This window comes from Alosa alosa, chromosome 11 (genome assembly GCF_017589495.1).
Source record: "Alosa alosa isolate M-15738 ecotype Scorff River chromosome 11, AALO_Geno_1.1, whole genome shotgun sequence".
Taxonomy (NCBI): Eukaryota; Metazoa; Chordata; class Actinopteri; order Clupeiformes; family Clupeidae; genus Alosa; species Alosa alosa.
Genome location: NC_063199.1, coordinates 15,911,372 through 15,932,121, shown reverse-complemented (window position 1 = coordinate 15,932,121; position 20,750 = coordinate 15,911,372). Strand labels below are relative to the sequence as shown.

General features: G+C 44.2%; 2 protein-coding genes across 2 annotated transcripts in view; one reads left to right on the top strand and one right to left on the bottom strand.

The window, feature by feature from the left end:
• stra6 (signaling receptor and transporter of retinol STRA6) overlaps positions 1-811 on the bottom strand; it is a 28,220-nt gene extending 27,409 nt beyond the window's left edge. The window contains exon 1 of the mRNA XM_048257240.1: positions 658-811. The gene's annotated coding sequence lies outside the window, so the exon portion shown is untranslated. The remainder of the gene's footprint in view (positions 1-657) is intronic.
• Positions 812-1,496: 685 nt separating this feature from the next.
• Positions 1,497-20,750, top strand: part of LOC125303475 (coiled-coil domain-containing protein 33-like) — a 66,913-nt gene continuing 47,659 nt past the window's right edge. The window contains exons 1-3 of the mRNA XM_048257239.1: positions 1,497-1,767; positions 1,989-2,503; positions 3,259-3,282. Of these exons, the coding sequence (XP_048113196.1) occupies positions 1,497-1,767; positions 1,989-2,503; positions 3,259-3,282 (810 nt within the window). The remainder of the gene's footprint in view (positions 1,768-1,988; positions 2,504-3,258; positions 3,283-20,750) is intronic.

Here is a 20,750-nt window from a genome sequence, read left to right as displayed (position 1 = left end):
CCGCAAACACCAAGCGTACTGCAAGTTGAATGCTGTAGCAAGTGTTTTGGTGTGGAATCCTCTGACATTTCCGTGTAGGCTATATAGCCTGGAGAAGCCAAACCCTACACCTTGGTGGCCAGATAAATGCAGATATTAACATTACACATCATAACATATTGTTAACAATTACCGAATTTCAATTTTGCTTGCTACCATGCTTCCAGGTGCTCGGTGTCATTTTTACACCTGCAAACTCCTGAAAAGCTACCTCCTTCGTTTAGCCAGTGATGATGGACTTGCTTGACAAACAACTGAACTTCATCTTTGTCAGTGAGAAAGATCACTATCATTTCCATTAATTTACACGCTGGACAGGTAGGCTAATCAACTCGAAATTTAGTTTACCTTTAATTTAAAAAAAGGATTTAACTAAACTTATAAAAGCCTTTAAAAAAACGAAAACGAATGCCCACGTTACTGCAACATGCGTTTAGCGGTCTGAGCCTAATAACTATTATCATTATGGTAAAAATAAATTAGTCAGACAAAAAAAACAAAACTTTATGGCCAGTCAGAAAAGTAAAACATACTACAGACACCCGAGCTAATAGAGAGTTACTGTATCAGTGTCATCAATTATCAATGTAGCCTTAGTGATGTGTGTTATTTCTTTACCTTGATTTCTTGGTTCCCTCTTTAGTTATCCTTTATCCTTCAGTCAACACCAAGCAATATGAGGATGTGGTTGCAAGTCTTTTAAATTCACACAGCGGAGTCAGTCAACTTGCTGTAATCATCAGATGATCATATTTTCTGCTGTATATTTACAGCTGTATGGATTCTTTGTCAATAACTGAACACTGAGTTGCAGCTGCAGCCAGTCTTAATATTGCACGAGGCACACATAGTACTTTGACCCAATCCATTTTCTTGTGGTGTCTACAATCTCAAGGAATTAACTCAAGATAGAGAGTAGAGGGAAAAAACACAGGTGAAAGTACAACAAAGACTATACTGCACCCAAGTTCAAAGTCATGGCTTAAATGCTATTTAAGCATTACAGTTATCAGGGCTTCATTGCTGCCTCTGATTTATTGACTTCACTGGTAACATATAACCATACAACCATAACATTTAATTGCCGCCTTAATTATCTGATATCATAAATCTACAAAAAAAAATAATAATGTTGTTTGATGCATAGTCTATTGCCATGCCAACATTTGCAGTAGGGCATACAGTATTTGCTATACGTTTTAATTATCTTAGCTGGCCAATAGGTTTGCTTCAGGTGTTTACCTTTATGACAGGTAAGGATTGGCTCCCTGCCCGTAGCTGCAGCAACATGAAAGACAACTCAATACATCATATCCCTCCTTGGCTACTAATGTTAGTGATCAGGCTTGCAGTTTGTCACTGTTTAACATTGTATAACAAGGACTCACTCAAAATACCCTTTTAATGAAATACCGTAAGTAAGAAAATAGAAATAAATTATAGTAAGTTCCTTTACCATGCACAGGAGCCAAGTTAAGGTTGAAGAGAAGGAGCTGGACTTTGTCTTTGAGTTGGTGAGTGTGCAATTTAACCAGACGGGTCAGTACCAGCTGATTCTGACCGCGGAGAACCCACTCTTGGACAACTCTGGATCTGGGGTCCGATTGAGAGTCAACGATGGGGAGGTTCTCCAAGCCAACTCTAGCTCCACTGGTACCATCAAGCAGGTTAATGTGGACAACATGTATACCTGCAGCCCTAAGAAGTTTGTCTTCACTCTCCCTAAAGGTAGGTACCTCTCGTATGACTTAGTGTGGCCATAGGGAAAATGAAAATGTGTTTCCTGTGTTCCAGATGTTTAATTCTTCATGAGTATTTTCTCTGATGGCTTTCACAAGTAATGTTGACAGAAACTGCATTAATCCCTTTGGATTTCTTCTACTACATTATGGCACATATAAATGAAAAAAAAAAAATGAATACACATTATGCAACATACATTTTTAAAGGGTTTTGCAAGAACGACAAAAACCACGACGTGCGTCTGAAAGTGGAAGCCGTTCTACTGTCTGACTCTGGCGCCAAGGAAGCCAGCAAAGCTGGCGAGGGTTTCTTCGCCATCTACCCACGCACCAATGCGCCACGCATCAACTTGTTCGCTGGTCCGGATGAGGAGCTATACCAGTACAGCGGCATCATGGCACTCCTCAGGGCCCACGACGACCACCTGGCCATGCACTGCGGCCGCTTACTCTACACAGTGGCCTTCCACGAGACACGGCCCGTCGCTATAGACAGGAGCATCGGCCGTCTTCCCCCTCCACCTGCGGCCCAGCCAGGGGATGATGGTACGGGAGGGCAGGGGCAGGAGAAGCCTGATGGTGGGGCTCCTCCATCATCCTCAGGCCCCTCTACATGTCTAGGGCCTCCACTGCCACCAGAGGAGAATGGAACCAGGGCCCAGGAGGACCCAGAGGACTTTAGACCTTCTCCACCACCATCTCCACAGACCACAGAAGCCAAGGTAACACACGGCGGGGTGTGGTGTGGTATGGTGGTGTGGTGTGGTGGTGTGGTGTGTGTGGTGGTGTGGTGTGGTGTGGTGTGTGGTGGTGTTGTGTGTGGTGTGGTGTGGTGTGGTGTATGGTGGTGTTGTGTGTGGTGGTGTGGTGTGGTGTGGTATGGTGGTGTTGTGTGTGGTGTGTGTGGTGTGGTGTGGTGGTGGTGTGTGTGGTATGTGGTGGTGTTGTGTGTGGTGGTGTGGTGTGGTGTGGTGGTGTGGTGTGGTGTGGTGGTGTTGTGTGTGTGGTGGTGTGGTGTGGTGTGGTGTGGTGGTGTTGTGTGTGGTGTGGTGTGGTGTGGTGTGGTGGTGTTGTGTGTGTGGTGTGGTGTGTGTGGTATGGTGGTGTGGTGTGGTGTGGTGTGGTGTGGTGTGGTGGTGTTGTGTGTGGTGTGGTGTGGTGTGGTGTGGTGGTGTTGTGTGTGTGGTGGTGTGGTGTGGTGTGGTGTGGTATGGTGGTGTGGTGTGGTGTGGTGTGGTGTGGTGGTGTGGTGTGGTGGTGTGGTGTGGTGTGGTGTGGTATGGTGGTGTTGTGTGTGGTGGGTGGTGTGGTGTGGTGTGGTGTGGTGTGGTATGGTGGTGTGGTGTGGTGTGGTGTGGTGTGGTGTGGTATGGTGGTGTTGTGTGTGGTGTGTGTGGTGTGTGGTGTGGTGTGGTATGGTGGTGTTGTGTGTGGTGGTGTGGTGTGGTGTGGTGTGGCTAACTCTACCCATGTCCAGCTGGGGTTGTTCCTCAGGGCTACAGTAAGCCTTATTCCTGAGGTAAACAGTATTTTCACTGGAGAGTCACTATTCAATTTATCATTGAGTGTCCTGCCAGTAAGCAGATGGAGCATTGTTCTAGTAGTGAGGAAGTATTTGAAGAATAGCAATGATTTCCAGTAAGTAGGTGTAGCACATAAGTAGAAGCAGGTAAATGTTTAGTTTGTGTTGACTATGTTGCTTATTTTGGGAAGAGGTAAAGGAAGGTGTTCACTTTTATTTGGTCTCTTCAGCTCATTTCTATGGAGCCAGATGTCACTCTGGATGAGGATGGTGAGAGCCTACCCCTTTCACCGAGGAGTGGAGTCTCCCGAAAGCCTGAGTGGATCACCAAACTCCCCCCACGCCCCTGTGGGGATGGTTTGATCCTCCTCCCCCTCGAGGATACCCCTCCACAGTCACCCCTGCCACTTCCTTATACACATGTGAGTAAAGCCTCCACTGACTCCACTGAGTGTGTGTGTGTGTGTGCGTGTGTGTGTTCAGGATGCGCTCCTGTTTTCTCCCTGGTTCTTGTAATTCCTCAAAAGTAATCCCCAAAGACATATTCTGAATCACATTCACTGGTTGACTGGAAGCAGTGCTGTCAGAGGTGCATGCAAGAGGCAGTTTGAAACACACACTTAACAGACACACACTTACAGACACACACTTACAGCAGAGTCACCCCATTTAGCCCAACATTAAGGCATGACACCCGAGCAACCCTCGAGGTCTGGGGGTCATGTGACTAATTTCAGGGGTCACCCCACCACTGCTCATCCTGTTACTCCTCTGCCACTGTAATCAATTAGCCTCAAGGCAGTCCATTACAGCCTAATTGTGTGTGTGTGTGTTCGTGTGGGCCTGTGGCTCACACTAACTGGAGTAGACAGTGCTGCTTATTGCTGCTGACAGTGTTAATGGCGTTGAAATGATCAAGTTCTCCGGCCTGTCCAGTGTGTGTGTGTGTGTGTGTGTGTGAGCTCTCCAGCCTGTCCAGTGCAAATGTACACACACTAACATGGAACAAGCATGCACACTACTCAAACATGGCACAGACATGCACACACTAACATGGGCATTAACACACCAACATGGCACAGACATGCACACAATTACAAGTAAAAAAGAAAAAAATGTGTGATTTTACTTTCTCTTTTCAGTCCCTAAAAGAGTTGTGTGTGAACCTCTGATTTCTCAAACAAGTACCCCTGTCATTGGATTTCTTCCATTCTTGCCCGAAGAAAAATAAATGTTCATTATCACCTTCTCTTGGATGTGAATGTGGAAAGTGATGGCATCCGAGTGCTTCCTCATGGACAGACATAGCTGTAACTGTCCAGTGCCTAGAGACATTCTCAATGTCATAACAAAAGGGCTGACTTTACCGTGGCAACCTGTACATCATAGGCTGATTGAATTTTCAAAATGGCTTCTGCTATAAAAAGGGATGGGGTATGGGGGGAAAAATCAATTTCTAGTCATTGCGGGTAATTTCTGTCATGATTTAGCGTTGTTTTAACAGTGGATAGAGAAAGTAAGATTTATGCAGTCTGGTGTGTGTGTGTGTGTGTGTGTGTGTGTGTGTGTGTGTGTGTGTGTGTGTGTGTGTGTGTGTGAGGCCGCTATGGCTAAGCAGTGTGTGTGACATGTACAAATCTTCCTTAGGGGTTATTAAAACAGCAGCAGTCAACTCTCACACACGCACTCACACACACACACACACATGCACACACACACACACACCCACCCAGACGGAGATGAGCTGCTCCCATCTCATGTCGCGCTGCGCTCTGCCTTTCCCTCTCACACCGCTGGTGCCTGACAGCTCTCTGAGTTACAGACGCCATGTCGGAGCGGAGCGATGCGGTGTGGAGCGGAAAGTGATTTGCTCAAAGCGGCGACTGGGGTAATGGAGACATCAGCAGCTCTCCGTGTTAGTTCACGCCCTGCACCGCTTAGCAGCGTGGGAGCTGCTCCCAGAAAATGAAATGTTGCACAAGAGAATCTGTAAGGGTTCTGGCGTTCAGACGATCAATAGAGAGAGGACAAGGGATGCGTCGCAACTTCAAGCATAAATAAGATGCGCTTTGTTCGCAATGATGGATGAATCCGTCTCTGCCAGTGAATGCTGTATTCCTCTCTCTTGTTGAGGTCCATCGTTGTTCAACAGAATTATTCAGCGTACACTGGGGAATGTCTCTTCCTGCAAGAGATAAGGCTGAGATGAGGCTGGCGGCCTTTCATTACCAGGTGGAAGACAAATAACATCCCATTAGTCAACCTTGCATTTTTGTGTGTGTGTGTGTGCACGTATGTGTGTCTCTGTATGCGTGTGTATGTGTGTATGCATATGTGTGTCTGTGTCTGTGTGTGTGGGTGGGGGTGGGTGTGTGGGTGGGTGGGTGTGTGTATGTGTGTTTGCCTCCGTGTAAGTGTGTGTGCTACAGTGAAGGCCCCTGTAGCCCTCTGATGCAAAGCCGTACACAAGGCCGACCGAGACAGACCTCTCTCCTTAATTACTCTTGTTGCGCAGCTTGGTCCACAGACCCCCTGCAGGATCCAATCTCCTCTGTGTACAACATGGTGGAGACGTGTACGACACATTCTGCCCACTGCCAAGGCCTGCTGGCGACCGCACAACACAACAGCACTGTAGCGGGAACATACAGGCTTTAATTAAAAGCACTGGCACCTCACTACAGAGAGCAGAATGGAAATAACAAGAACGCACAATGACATTCATTTCCCATTAAAGCAGTAGGTAGCTGGCCACAGCGTTTGCAGTGTGAAGCTGAAAGAAAATCAAGTGTGTAGAAATAATGTTTAGCTCGAGCTAGGGACAGCAGGTGAGGATGAGAGAGGTTTGTTTATACAGGCTTAGGCAAGTACAACCCTTTCATTTAAATGTTTTATACGATAGTTTCTTTGGTGCCTGCTGTTGCTTTGATACAGTCAGCGGCGTACAACTGAGCAACACTTTTCATCTCAGACTTGCGTTATGATTGAGTCTGTTTAGTGCGGTATGATTGAGTCTGTTTAGTGCGGTATGATTGAGTCTGTTTAGTGCATTCCTCTGCTTTGATACAGTCAAAGTTGTGGGCTCCAGTCTGAGTGGGCGAGATAGGACACACCCTAACCTGAGTTGGTGAGATGGGACACACCCTTACCTGACTCTGACTCATCCCACCAGAATAATACAGAGGTCTCACCCTCATGCCAACACTTCACCAGCAGGGACATCATAGCGGATATCCGCCTAAGTGGGAGTGAGATATCACAGCTTTGTACCCTTGTAGGAACAGATAGTTAATAGTGTGTGTGTTTATGTGTGTGTTTATGTGTGTGTTTGTGTGTGTGTGCATGTGTGTGTGTGTTTGTGTTTGTGTGTGTGTGTGTGTGTGAGAGAGAGAGAGAGTGTGAGAGTCTCTACCTGTCTGTCTGTCTCTGTGGTTTTCCCCACCCTCACTGTGGCCTGTCCCTCTGTCGTCCTGGGGCTCAGTAGCGCGATGCTCCGTGCTGATTGTCCACATGTATGCTGCTCCTGCCCACACAGGGCTGTGCTGATTGTCCACATGTATGCTGCTCCTGCCCACACAGGGCTGTGCTGATTGTCCACATGTATGCGTCTCCTGCCCACACAGGGCCGTGCTGTCCTTGACACCTTCACTGAAAGCCCCTTGGTTAGAGGGACACACTGGCTTACTGTAGGTGTGAGGCTGGTGTGGTGTTTTACTGTGTGTGTATGTGTGTGTGTGTGAGTGAGGTGAGTGAGGTGAGTGAGTGAGTGAGTGTGCGTGAGTGTGAGTGTGTCAGATGTACAGTATAATCTGTATTTATGTTTGCTTGTTTGTATGTGTTTATAGGTGTGTCTGTGTGTGTGTGTGTGTGCGTGCGTGCGTGCATATGTGAGTGCGTGTGAGCTTTTATGAACACCAATATGCTTTTGTGTGTATGTATGTGTGCAGTGTGTGTGTTTATGGGAATACAGTATGCTTTTGAGCATGTGCATCTGTTTATATGTGTGTGTGTGTGTGTGCTGCTGTGTGGTGAGTGCTTTGAGAGGGAGCAGTGGCAGGGCTGTAAAAGAGTACTCAGATTAATGAGTGCTGTAATTAATGCCTTTTAGTTATGGTGCGTTTGGGAAGGTTTCCAGTACTGGCGGGGCCCAGTGGAATAATCTCCAGGGGGAAAGCACCTGGGACATGTTTTATAAGGCACTGATGGATGAGTCAGGCCAAGGGCCACTGTGCCATGGGGGGTTGGTGAACTCTCTCTCTCTCTCTCTCTCTCTCTCCTGCTCTCTCTTTGTCTCTCTTTTTCTCTGTCTTTGTTACCGTTTCTCTTAGTCCCTTTATCTCGTGTGTGTGTGTGTGTGTGTGTGTGTGTTTGTGTGTGGTGTGGTTGCCTTCACATCCACACAACCCAGAACATCACGCTGTCTCTCAGCCCAGTTAGGTGACAAACTGATAATGCATGTCCTCTCTCAGGTCCTCCTGCTCCGCCCTGGGTCAAACCCATTCTCAGGAACAGGAGCCTTTTAAAGGCTCTCTGATAGATTTCTGTTTGCTCCTCTGGAAGGACTAAAAGAAGGGAAAGGATTGTTTTTCTTATCCGTTCAAAGCCATGCAGTACCCAAGAATATCCCACAGAAATGGCTGAAGCTGTTGAAATGATGTGATGTTAGAGTAGCATTGGTTACTGTTGAAATGATGTGATGTAGTTAGTAGTATTGGTTACTGTTGAAACTGTTGAAATGATGTGTTGTTGTAGTATTGGTTAGAAAATCGATATCAGTGATTTCCACGGTAGGGGATGTTGCAGTGTGTGACTTTATAATGTCTACATGATGATCATCACCAGGGGAACTGGGTTCATCTGCAGTGCATTTCTGTGGTTCCCCGTAATCAAACACGGAGTATTATTCATGCACACAGGGAAAGCGTGGAGATGAATAAAGATGCAACATGCTTTCTATGGCCGACGCATCCCACTTCTTTCAAATCCATCAGTTTCCCCCATTTTCTTCTGATAAACTGCAGGGGAAAAACTAAGCACAGAGCTCTTGCTCTTGCTGTTTGCTTTAAAATGTTTGAATTGGGAGCAAGGATCCCACAAGGCCTGTGTTTAAAAATCATTAATAAGAAAAATGAGGTCGGTTGCACACTGAATTAAGCGAGCCTTATTTCCTTAACCCAGATCTTCATTAGTGTGGGCAGGAAGTTACTGTAGATGTTAATGGTGATTTTTCAGAGATTGGCTTGAGGGAATGAGATCCATCCAGCTCTAATGTGATCACCCAGGTTAACCCAATTATCCATTCGTTTTTTTTAACCACGACTGTAATCCAATCCTTGTGATGTCTATCACATAGTTGTTTTACCGTGTAAACATCCTAAAGGACGGCCACCTGTTCTCCTTTGGATTGTGAACACAAATGTATGAGTTGATATTGATGATACTGGATGGTCCTGTTTGAGGTTTTCCTTTTGGCACGATACAGCAGGAAGATAACAAGGGAATGCTGCAGTTCAACAGTCTCCTGTTGATAGTACTCACAGTTATCATGGCTGTGTGTTTTGTTCTCTACCTTGTGACTTTGTTCATCTCATCTTTCATTAGTGATTGTAAGGTAGATGGGCATGAAATGTGTTTTAAATGTCAGCTCACATTATCCATGCAGCAATGTAACAAAGGAAACTTCACCTCCCTCACTATGGATACCATTTTTAATATTCAGTGTTTGTGAAGATGTCGAGCTCAGATGGCATGTTTTGTTAGGAATATCGCGTCACCATGGGAATTCAGCAGTTCATCGTGTCTGTCAGGGATAATTTGATCTCGCTGTAATCTAATTCAGAGACGAGCAGCCTTCCGAGATGTGCCACCGCGTGCAGGACGACCAGGGGAAAACAAGCGCTTTCATCAGCCTCCATTGCCTTTGTCAGGAAGTCTGCGATCGACCCAGCTCCTGCATGTCGTGTGTGTGTGTGTGTGTGTGTGTGTGTGTGTGTGTGTGTGTGTGTGCATCTGATTAATGATCCAGCTTTTGACCATATGCTGCGCACTGTATGTCTTTGTCTTTTTCTTCTTGTTTGATTGTGAAAGCTGCCACACACAGTGGATGTCCTTAGTGTCTGGGGCTCCGGGGACACATCTTGATCATGGAGAATAGCAAGAGCAGTCTTTGAATTGTACTGTTTGCGCTAATTGTCACATTCTCATGTGTGTGAAAAAGGCAAGGGGGAGGGGAGAGTGTGAAGGGCCTTTAACAGTGACAAGAATTTGTATTATAATGACATCTCCTTAACAACTGTTGAGTTCTGTTGCTATGGGTTGGAAAGGAATTGTTTTGTAGTGTTTTCAAATGGCAAATGACTTCGAAGCTCGTCAAGGTTGCCCAGCTGAAAAATTGAAAGCATATGTAGAACAGTATGTGCAGCGGGCGGCATTCTTTCTTGTACCTTTTGAAAACCTTGGTCAATAACAGATGCTGACTCTAATTGGCTTTCTGTCTGCCTGGCCTCAGAGGATGCTAAATATTGAGAAAAGAGGTTGTGGAGAAATTGAGAGGACGATAATGCAATTCCTCCTCTTGAGATGGAACTCCCTGATGAGGGGAGATGAGACGGGCCGAGCCGGTCGGTTATTGGGTTTGCTGATATTGCTTGGTGGACACCTGCGGAGCCGAGCCGCTGACTTCGCCATCTTCCCCGTACAAACTGGGATTAACCATTTGTTGACTTTCTCTTGCCCACGGAGTCTGGGTAGTCGTGAGTGAGATGAAATAGTATTTGCTCGAACAGAAATGTCATTTTCGCTGGTGGATGTTTCAGTTCCATTGCGGCTCATGAAGTTGCGGTGTGATTGATTTGGCACTCTATTGAGGCCAGTGTTCAGCCTCCATCTGTGGCCGCAACTGTAATCCAGTTTCAGACATCAGTTCATTGTTAGGTTATTGCTTTTATTTTCTCTCTCTCTCTCACTCATTCTTTTTCTCCCTCTGTGTTTCCTTTTCTTCTCTCACTTGTTTCACTCGTCACTCGTTCACTCACTGCACTCTTTCTTTCACTTTTCTCTGGCTTTTCTCCTCTATTCCATTCAATCTCTCTCTCTACTTCTTTCTCTCTCCCCCTTTCTCATCCCCCACTCCTCCGTCTTGGCCCTGACAACCTGGAGGAAGGCGAGAGGAAGGCTGGCAGACCAGTGTCCAGACCTGTGTGTGTGTGTGTGTGTGTGTGTGTGTGTGTGTGTGTGTGTGTGTGTGTGTGTGTGTGTGTATGTGTGTCCGTGTCCATGTCCGTGTCCGTGTGTCTTTGAAGACCAGGGGCATGTCCGCAGGGTTTGTTTGTAGATGCCACCCTCAGAACAAATGATTATAGAGTGCCGCTGTTTCATCAGTGTGTCAAGGAAACTTGACACTTACCCCTCGCAGAGAAAGCACACCCATACTAACACACACACACACACACACACACACACACACACACACACACACACACACACACACACACACACACACGCAAATACACATGCACCTCCCCCATTTAGCAGCAGTCCGTAGGGATCACTGACTGGTGTGTACATGTGTGAGGACCCTTAGGGGTCCTCTGTCTGCCTGCAAAAACAAAAGACAAACGCCTTCACACCCACCCAGCTTCATCCTCTATCACACAAGGCTGTAAATGAGTAGAGGGTAAACATTCACTACTTGTTTATGTGTGTGTGTGTGTGTGTGTGTGTGTGTGTGTGTGTGTGTGTGTGTGTGTGTGTGTGTGTGTGTGTGTGTGTGTGTGTGTGTGTGGCATTATTTAAAAGAGTGAGAACATTTGAAATTAGTTCATACAGTCAGTAATTAAGTAACAATGAGTTATATGGAGAAGTGCCATTTCATCAGAATCTCAGTGGTAATAGCAGGCTGTAAACACTGTGAGTGTTTAATGGTACATGCCCTAAGGGTGTTTTTTGAATCCTGTTAGCGGAAGAAGAGGAGAAAAGACGCACACAAGATATGAAATAATTTCAATATAATTAGTTTTGTAATTGTAATGAACAAAAAAGTGCTTGGAATGCAGTCAAGATGTGTTTTCTAATGGTAGAAATGATTTGGCTATGAGATATATTTAGCTATTTTATGAAGAGATTGATGTACTTCTTTCTTTGTATTTTATGTATGAGGTGTATGCATGTATTTGTCTTGACAATAAGTGTATTTAGATCTATATTTAATATTTGCTTAGATTTTTTCAGATATTATTTGTGGTATTATATGTGTGATTATATAAAATGATGTGTGTAACTTTATAAAATGCAGTTGGTCTATATTAGTAATTATAGGAGATGTATGTAGATTTACTTTGGTAATGTTTAGGCAGAGTATTTAAATCTGTATTAGTTATAATAGGTCAGGTCGATATTTGTAATGAGAGGAATTGAAATAGGTATGTAATTGAAAAAAAAACAAGGGGTTATAAGAAGCCTATATTAGTGATGATAGGCAGTGTCTATAATAAGCTATAATAATACTATAATAAATAATAAGCTATATGATATTTATTTAGTTTAGTTGTTCAGGTCTGCATTATTAATAGAAGGTCCTGTGTTTAGGTGTATATAGGGAATCATTCTATATAGACTTGCATAAGTAATAATATACATTGTGTCAGTACTGCTTGTGTGCTATGTGTAGATCTCTATTGTAGAGATGCTCTGTGCTATGTATAGATCTCTATTGTAGAGATGCTGTGTGCTATGTGTAGATCTCTACTGTACAGATGCTGTGTGCTATGTGTAGATCTCTACTGTAGAGATGCTGTGTGCTATGTGTAGATCTGTAGCAGAGATGCTGTGTGCTATGTGTAGATCTCTACTGTAGAGATGCTGTGTGCTATGTGTAGATCTCTACTGTAGAGATGCTGTGTGCTATGTGTAGATCTGTAGCAGAAATGCTGTGTGCTATGTGTAGATCTCTACTGTTGAGATGCTGGGGAATGTGTGTAGATCATATCCATACGGATGGGCAGCCTGCTCAGGTTTATATTTGGCTGTTTGGAGGGTAGCTGCATGGTGCTTCCCTCTCCCTCCCTCCCTCTCTCCCTCCCTCCCTCTCTCTCTCCCTCTCTCTCTCTCCCTCTCTCCCTCCCTCCATGTGCTGGGACCGTGCTGGCCTGGCAACGCTTCCTCTCCCCTTGGCCTGCGCGGCTCCGGAGCCTGAATATTATTAGTGAGGCTCAGGGACACCGTGGGTCCTGCCATGGAGTCGGACCTGCACGGCTGCATTTATTTCAGTCATTAGGAGCCATCTGTGTGTGTGTGTGTGTGTGTGTGTGTGTGTGTGTGTGTGTGTGTGTGTGTCTGTGTGTGTCTGTGTGTGTGTGTGTGTTTGTGCTTGCTTGTGCTTGCATTTGTTGGACTGATTAAATATAGTGTATATTTATTAGATGAAAACAAATTGCATGAATCAGGTGGGGAAATACATGACAATTACCTCTGATAGGGTTGTCTGTTTCAGTGTGCATGCTTTGTGTGTGTGTGTGTGTGTGCGTGTGCGCGTGTGCGTTAGTGTGTATGTGTGTATGTGTCCGTGTGTCTGTGTGTCTGTGTGTCTGTGCACGTACATGTGTGAATTTGGATACCAGAGGAGGAGCTTTTGAATTTCAAAGAGTCTCAGTTTGTTAGCATTGCAAATACAGCTTCGGATACACATGTCATGAACTGTAGCAGTGACGCAAGGGTCTTGTAAATTGTCACTGCAAGGATGGTCTCGGATGCATCACTACACTCCTCATGGGTAGATAGAAAGTGGTTGTTTAAGTTTAAAGTCTGTGGGTAGAACCTTCATGGATATCATATTAAGTCAGTGTAACGCTATAAAATCTTGCTCAAGATTTCTGGATGGATTATGATCTATGTTCTGAGTCTGATATATTAAATTTGAGTCCTTTGTGGCATTTAAGATGCAAATGATTAACTCAATCAAATGGCTTCATGCTCATGCTGGAGGAGATTAATCTGTTTCTCATTATTATTGACAACCCCCTCTTTCTCTCTTTCTTTCTCTTTCTCTCTCTATCTCTCACACACACACACACACACAGGACATGTATATTCACTTGCATTTGAACCAGTCATTGGTATGCTTACTCACGCTAATCATTCATCATCAGATCCGGTAGGCCATGATTCATTCTCCATGCTTGAAGTAGATTGCTTCATTTATTACTGCTCAATCCTATTATGCTCCATAGGGTTGCGTGTGTGTGTGTGCGTGTGCCTGTGCGTGTGTGTGCACAGTATAAACCGTTATTGGTGTATCAAAGTATTTAACAGACTGCTGAGACAAACTGTAACAGACTGACCCACCACATGGCTTTTCTGATATGTATTATAAATACCCCTCCCGTTATGATATGTATTATAAATACCCCTGGTCCCGTTATAATGATGTTAAACATTCCAAAATGAAACTGGAAACAGGAGATGTTGGGCTTGGGTTGCCAGGTTGATGGCTGGTGATCAAACATGGGCATGATCACGGTGGACAGAACATGAATGGGAAAGCAACAGTACCAGCTGTCTGCACATAGTGTGTGTTCTGGCCATCCAGTCAGGATCAGGAAAGGGCACATGCAATTACACACCCCTAATAGAAAAAAAGGCCCAGCCTGGGAAATTGTATAACCAAAAACATTTTCCATGTCAGAGGCCATTATTTTGAAAGGGAACATTACTGCAAATATTTGCAGCAAGGAATGTGAGGTCAGAAAAATAAAAGGTAATTCTAAGTTCTGTTTGCAGCGTTTTGCTGTGTAGAGGATGCTGCCTCATGGTTGGGCAGGAATGTGTTTCTGGCCCGGTCCCTGCTGCTGCTAAAAATAACTTTGCCTGAGTGTTGCTGCTTGTGCTGCTGTGGAGGCGATCAGGACTTAATAATTAATCCTCAATCTGTCTGCACAGCCCCTGGACCCTAGCCTGACGAGCCAGACCCACATTAAAATGTAGGGTCTGGGCACTCACCGTTCGCAGTGCTCAGTCCGAGGGGCGGGATAATCGGTTGTCTTTCAAATTCCCTCTGCACGCAATAGGACAGCGCTGAGTCCCATGCGTTTTCCCACCAGCGGAGCTAGTTGGCTAGTTCAAACTTTTGCCAACTTAAAAAAAGCTTAACTCGTGTCAGACTGTTCGCCAACAGCAACATCCATCTTTTTTATTTTCAAGTAACAGAGAATTCAAGCCAAACCGTTGCAACTCTGCCATCAATCATTATGTTAAGCCCGCCTAACGACTCTACACACGATTTGATTGGCCTGATAGAAGTTTAATTTTTCGAGCTCACAAGGCAACGGAGAGTTGCTAGACTAGCCCTGGCAGAAAATGTAATTTGCTGCCGCTGGGGTGCGTCTAGATTTCTAGGCTACCTGGACCCCACTCTCCTATTAAAAACTAATTTCAGATTCTTAACTGCTTCAAACAGAAAAGAGATATGACACGTGCACCAGAGATTCATCAGATTCATTCCCACTGCGGTAAAATTACAATTATAATTGCAATACTAAGCAGCATGTGTTTTTTAATCTACAGAAACTGTGTTTGGGATGTGATGAATGGTTTTTAATGTATAGAAACTGTGCATTTGGGATGTGATGAATGTGATTTACAGGTGATTTGTATGCTGGCTGATGTTGCACTGTCATTGTGACTTTGTATCCTTATGGGATATGATGATGTCATTGTGACTTTGTATCCTTATGGGATATGATGATATCAGTTATGTAGCCTGGGTTACCAGCTGGCCCATGTGGTCATCTCTTCTGGAGTTTCACCCTGAGTGACCTTCAGGGATTCATTAAGGGATTAAAACTCACTGACATCACTTGACATGGGATACAGTCGTTCTATATCACTGCATCAGGGCATCCCATAATAACCCCTCATTAGTAGTAAAGAATGCATGACACCTTGGTGAATCATGATTGATGCCGTCATATGAAATTGTGCACCCCTTGTGTAGACTGTAGTGATCAGAGGTATTACATTATTCAGTCAGACTCATTCATTAAAGGAGTTTTTTTCCTTGCTGTGGACAATTACATACCAAACCCACAGCCCCTCTTTCTTCCACTATCCCCCTTTTTTCTCTTTCTCTCTCTCTCTCTTTCTGTTTCTCTCTCTTTTCCTTCTTCTCTCTGTGTCTGTCTTCTGCATGGCGTCTCTCTGTCCCTGTCTGTGTCTTGCACCTCCTCACTGCACCGTGAGGCTCGTGTGAAACCCCACTCCCGTCACGTCATCACATGACCACGCTCATCGTTAGAAACACTACAGATTGCCTTTTGCATGCAGAGAATGCCTGTAACACCCTGAAGGTGTGTGTGTGTGTGTGTGTGTGTGTGTGTGTGTGTGTGTGTGTGTGTGTGTGTGTGTGTGTGTGTGTGTGTGTGTGTGTGTGTGGAATGACACTTTGGAGAGATCATCCTCGAGCCAGCAGGCCCAAGAGAGTGTGGTGATGTGAATGTGCCCTCACAGGCTACTAATTATGAAAAGGAGGCAATCATCCCCCCTCTTCCCCCTACACACACCCAAGGTTGAAGCAGTCAACTAATGGAGTGTGTGTGTGTGAGAGAGAGAGAGAGATAGAGAGAGAGAGAGTGATTTGGAGGAAGGGTTCGCTAATGTTTTTAGTTTCTGATGAAATTACTGCCCTCCTCAATGACTGTTTACACACTCATTTAATGGACTAAACGTCATTTGTTTATGAAGTGAAACATTTTAATTGCTAAAATTAACCGTACAATTGCAGTTTAGAGAAAAAAATTAAATGGCACATCAGCACGATTTGTTGTTACCATAATTGTTTATAATACATAAGCTATGCAGCAGTAGAAAGAGTGGAATTCTCTAAGGTTCTGTTTTATTAAGCTGTTTGTGGTTTACACTTATTGCCAAATGTACCAAACAATATGTCCAAACTAATATGCCATCTAAGAAAGAAATAAACAATGTTACAACTGGTACATTTGTGCAGCTGAATGGCAGAATCTGCACTATGCAATAATAACATTGCCAATTTCATTTCACATGCAAGCCACCAGTAAAGCAGGGCTCATGTGGAAGGAAAAGGTTACATGTATGGCGCAGAATAATAGTAGGCAGTGAAATGATTGGTTCCTGGGTTTACTGGGAGTGTGAAGCATTGAAGTGTTTTCCCAGGAGGAGGGTCCATGCTGTCCTCACACTTCAGACCCGTAATGAGAGAGCCATGTCAGCGCTTTCACCACCGCACCGGCTGAATTTCAAAGAGCCCCGCCAACGTGCAGACAATCTCCCCTGCTACTGACGCAGGCCAGCAGATTTCTACTGTCTGTTTCAATATTCTAGTGTGTTTTCTTTTCACTATTTATTTAATTCTTTATTTATTTATTTAAGCATATTTTTTGGCCTTCTTGCCTTTATTTAGATAGGACAGTGAAGTGTGACAGGAAGTAGGTGGGAGAGAGAGATGGGGTGGGATGGGGAATGGCACATTGTACATGGTATGGGAATATGTGGTAATAGTAGCCTGTTGCCCCACAGTGCCCCCCTATTTGCGGTCATATTTTGATAGAATAAGGTCCGGTCTACTACACTGGAAGCGCAACTGAGGCAAAATAGAAAAAGAAGATGGGTCTATGTTTTTTGAATGTCTGTGGCACATACACACCACTGCCTCGTCTTGTGTAGCCAGTTTCATTAATTGTAGTGGAAGCTAATTGTAGCATTTGCTATGTGGGCGTTCCACTGTAGTGTCAGACGTAGCCCTGCTGAAAGGTCGTGTTTACTCTTCCAGTTTTCTTTTGCTTTGCTTCACACTCAACAATGTGTACAAGTGCTTTCTGCAACCAAAGTCCTTAGTGCCCTTCAGCATGCAGATGTGTGGCATTGGCAAGTCTTCCCCTTGGAATGATATGGCTCTGATCAGAGTTCTGAGCCGATATTGAGCTTCAAAATTGTTGTAATCTATACAGCAAAAAATATCTTTAAATATAATGTCCAAAATGCATACAATTTAGGTTGTCATGCAGTAAGATTATGTGAATCAATTCTCAATTTTTACAAAAAAATTACTTTATAGTTCCAAATGGGTCAAAGTTCAGAAAGGAAGGAACCCTAAACTCTGGAGAGGGAGGGGTGCATCTCCCTTCAGAAAGCCAGGACAGCTTGAAATGCTTATCAGTGACTTAAATGAATGAGCAGATGATTTAGTGTGTAGCTCCCGCTTGCAGCTTCATATTTGCAGTCTACATTGAAAGTAACAATGCAGAAGTTATGCAGAAGTTTTGGTCTTATCAGAGTAGCACTGAATCCAGAACCACCTGGTGCCAGGCAGATTGGCAAAGTCACAGTGCTTTGAAATCACCTCACAGTTTGAACTGGTGAGTGTGACTGCTCGTATCAGATCCTGACATTTATGTGTGCGTGCGTGCGTGTGTGTGTGTGTGTGCTGTGAAAGGTGAACTCCTCTCTGAGCGTTTCCTCTCTTAACTTGGCTTGGCTAACTTGGCTATGCAGCAGACATCCGCATAGTTGCATTTGCTGGCATTTGATATTTTGCAGTCAGAGGAGAGAGATTTACAAATGAGCATCGTTATTTTTCAAAGTGAGCCCTGGGTAAAGCCTGATAAAGGATGCCTTTTAAATCCCGCAGAGGGATTTCAGTCTCTCATTTTTTTTCATTCTTTTCTTCATAACTCTAGAGACCAGAACAGAAGAACACTGTCAGAGTTCCTTCTCTGTCTCTCCCTCTCTCTCTCTCTCTCTCTCCTCTCTCCCTCCCTCCCTGTCTCTCTGTCTCTCCCTCCCTCCCCTGTCACGGGCCCTTGGCTGTTTTTCAGAAGCCCCAGACTCCTCACTGCGTTCAGAAGAGCATCCTGCTTTGTTGTGCTCTTATCTAAACCCATGTTTGCGTTTCTTTCCCCTTCAAGTGTACACATTCGTGGTTGTTGGTATTTTGGAGGCAACAGTCTTCCATGCCTACACTGAATTGGCATTTTAAAAAATGCCTGCACTTTTGAAGTGCTTTGCAAATGGCCTTTTATGTCACATAGCAGATCATCTTTTTTGGAATTCATAAACATTTCCCCTTCCAATGGCTTGTATTTTTTCGTTGCGGTGGAGGTGTTCGGGTTTTATGTCTGACATCTCAAAGACTTATAGGAGTAATACTTCCTGTGGTTTTAGGCATGTTTACAGTGAGCATGTTTCTTCATGAGGAGCAGGGGGAGTGGGCTATCACTGGGCAGTTCACAGACAGGAAGGGGTGAGGGCAGAGCCAACCATCAGAGTCACAGACAGGGAGGGGTGAGGGCAGAGCCAACCATCAGAGTTACAGACAGGGAGGGGTGAGGGCAGAGCCGACCCTCAGAACGTTGGATCAGACAGGCCGTGGTTTGCTTAAACTACCAGTGGGCACCAGGAATCAAGGGCCCTACTCTATTTGTCATTGTACGTCTAACATATCAGACATTATGATATGTTTATATGGTATATACAGCTCGGGAAAAAATTAAGAGAGCACTGCACGTTTTTCTGATGTGATCCTACTGACCTTAATGACATTCGAATGAGATTCAAATTTGATATTCAAATTTGCAGTGGTCTCTTAATTTTGAATATGACCGTCAACATATTCGAATGTCATTTTTGAATATTTATATACAGTATACATTTTGACTGCTATTCAAATTATGGCCTTACATGCTATGTGTATTATGAGCATAATGTGTCAGTGTTGCATGCCGCTTTATATGCTCTTTGTATTAGGAGTATGTATCTACTTCTATTTGTTATCTTTTGTTTCATTATCTCATTTGTGTAGTGTCTTGTGATACAGTGAGTGCTTGTTTGTTTTAAGGCAAAACCAAATGAAACGCCTTTATAGTTTTTGGTTATGTATGATGAAACATGTGTAGCATGTTTTGGATATGTACGATGAAACATATGTAGACACCTTCCATATTACTACAAATTCACAAATTATTTTATGTAATTACTCAATGCTTATAAGCATTTAAATTAACATGGTCCTCCATAACAGATGAGATTCATCCTGCAGACAGTAATTACACACTCCTTACTCATTCTGGCGATTGAACAACATGATGTAACCCACCGCTGAGTGGAACATTAAACGGGTAATTAGGATTCCGACGAATAGATAGCCTTATCATGTCCACAGGCGAGATAAATAGGCAGCAAAAATGAATTCCACAAATCACGCCAGTTCCCCCATTTGTTGCTGTCAGTCTCTCAGAGCTGGTGATGGACTGGCTCGTTTATTGCTGGTTTCGCGGCAACACACATTAAATAAGCTGCAAGCTCACACTGAGCGACAATCATGTAGCTGCTGGTTCCTACACAAACACTGTCAGCTTTATTTAGGCTGGTATTGGGTTATTGATGAGGGGGACAGAATGGGACCGGATATTTGAAAGATATTTTCTAGAATGCTGGCTGACCAGCCCCCAGATTAGAACCGAACATTGGAAGCCAGAATTACACCATGTCAAACATGAGCTCAAGCTTCAGAACTGAACACTAGATAGACACAGAATGAAAGAGGATGTATTGCAAGACACTGCAGTCATTGTTTGCCTCTTTGCATAGTTTGAGGTTTTATTTAATAATTCCGATTGGAGAAAAGAAGGGGAATAAATATAAGTGAGAGTTTTAAGAGAAACAAAAAGACAAACAGTTTTGTTCCCTCTAACTGAAGGGAGAATGGTTCAGTTTTGTTCCCTCTGACTGAAGGGAGAATGGTTCAGTTTGGAGAAGAGGTGGGAAAATCAGTCTTCATTTGTCTGGTTTGATTTTCAGCCTTGTTCAATGACTCACTAATGGGCGAAAGAATCAGGACGGTCAATTTGTATCTGCCTTGTGTGAAGACGAGGCTTTCTTTTTGACCATCCACTGATTAAACAGAGAAGGGTTTAGTAATTGTGTACCAAAAGTGAACGAGAAGCGGAACAGTCCCTCCCTGTCAGTGTGGTTTCAGTCCCTCTCTCTCTTTGTGGTGTAATGATTTGAGGCTGGGATGTGATCATGTGAAGGGTTAATGATTTAAGGCTGGGATGCGAAAGGGTTAATGATTTGAGGCTGGGATGTGATCATGTGAAGGGTTAATGATTTAAGGCTGGGATGCGAAAGGGTTAATGATTTGAGGCTGGGATGCGAAGGGTTAATGGTAAAATGGAGTAAAGGATCTGTGCTGTTTTCCTCTCCTCAGCACCTCCTAGTATTGACCCAGGGGCCGTGTGATTGGCAGGTGCTGCTGGTGTTGTCCCATGGCTTCAGGCCCCATCATCCCTCTCCTCCATCCCTCTGCTCTTTATGGTTCACTCTCTCTATCCTCCTTTCAGTTCTCTCTCTTATTCCTTTTAGACAGATCTTCATCCATCGCATTTACCTTTCTCTCTCTCTCTCTCTCTTACTCTCTC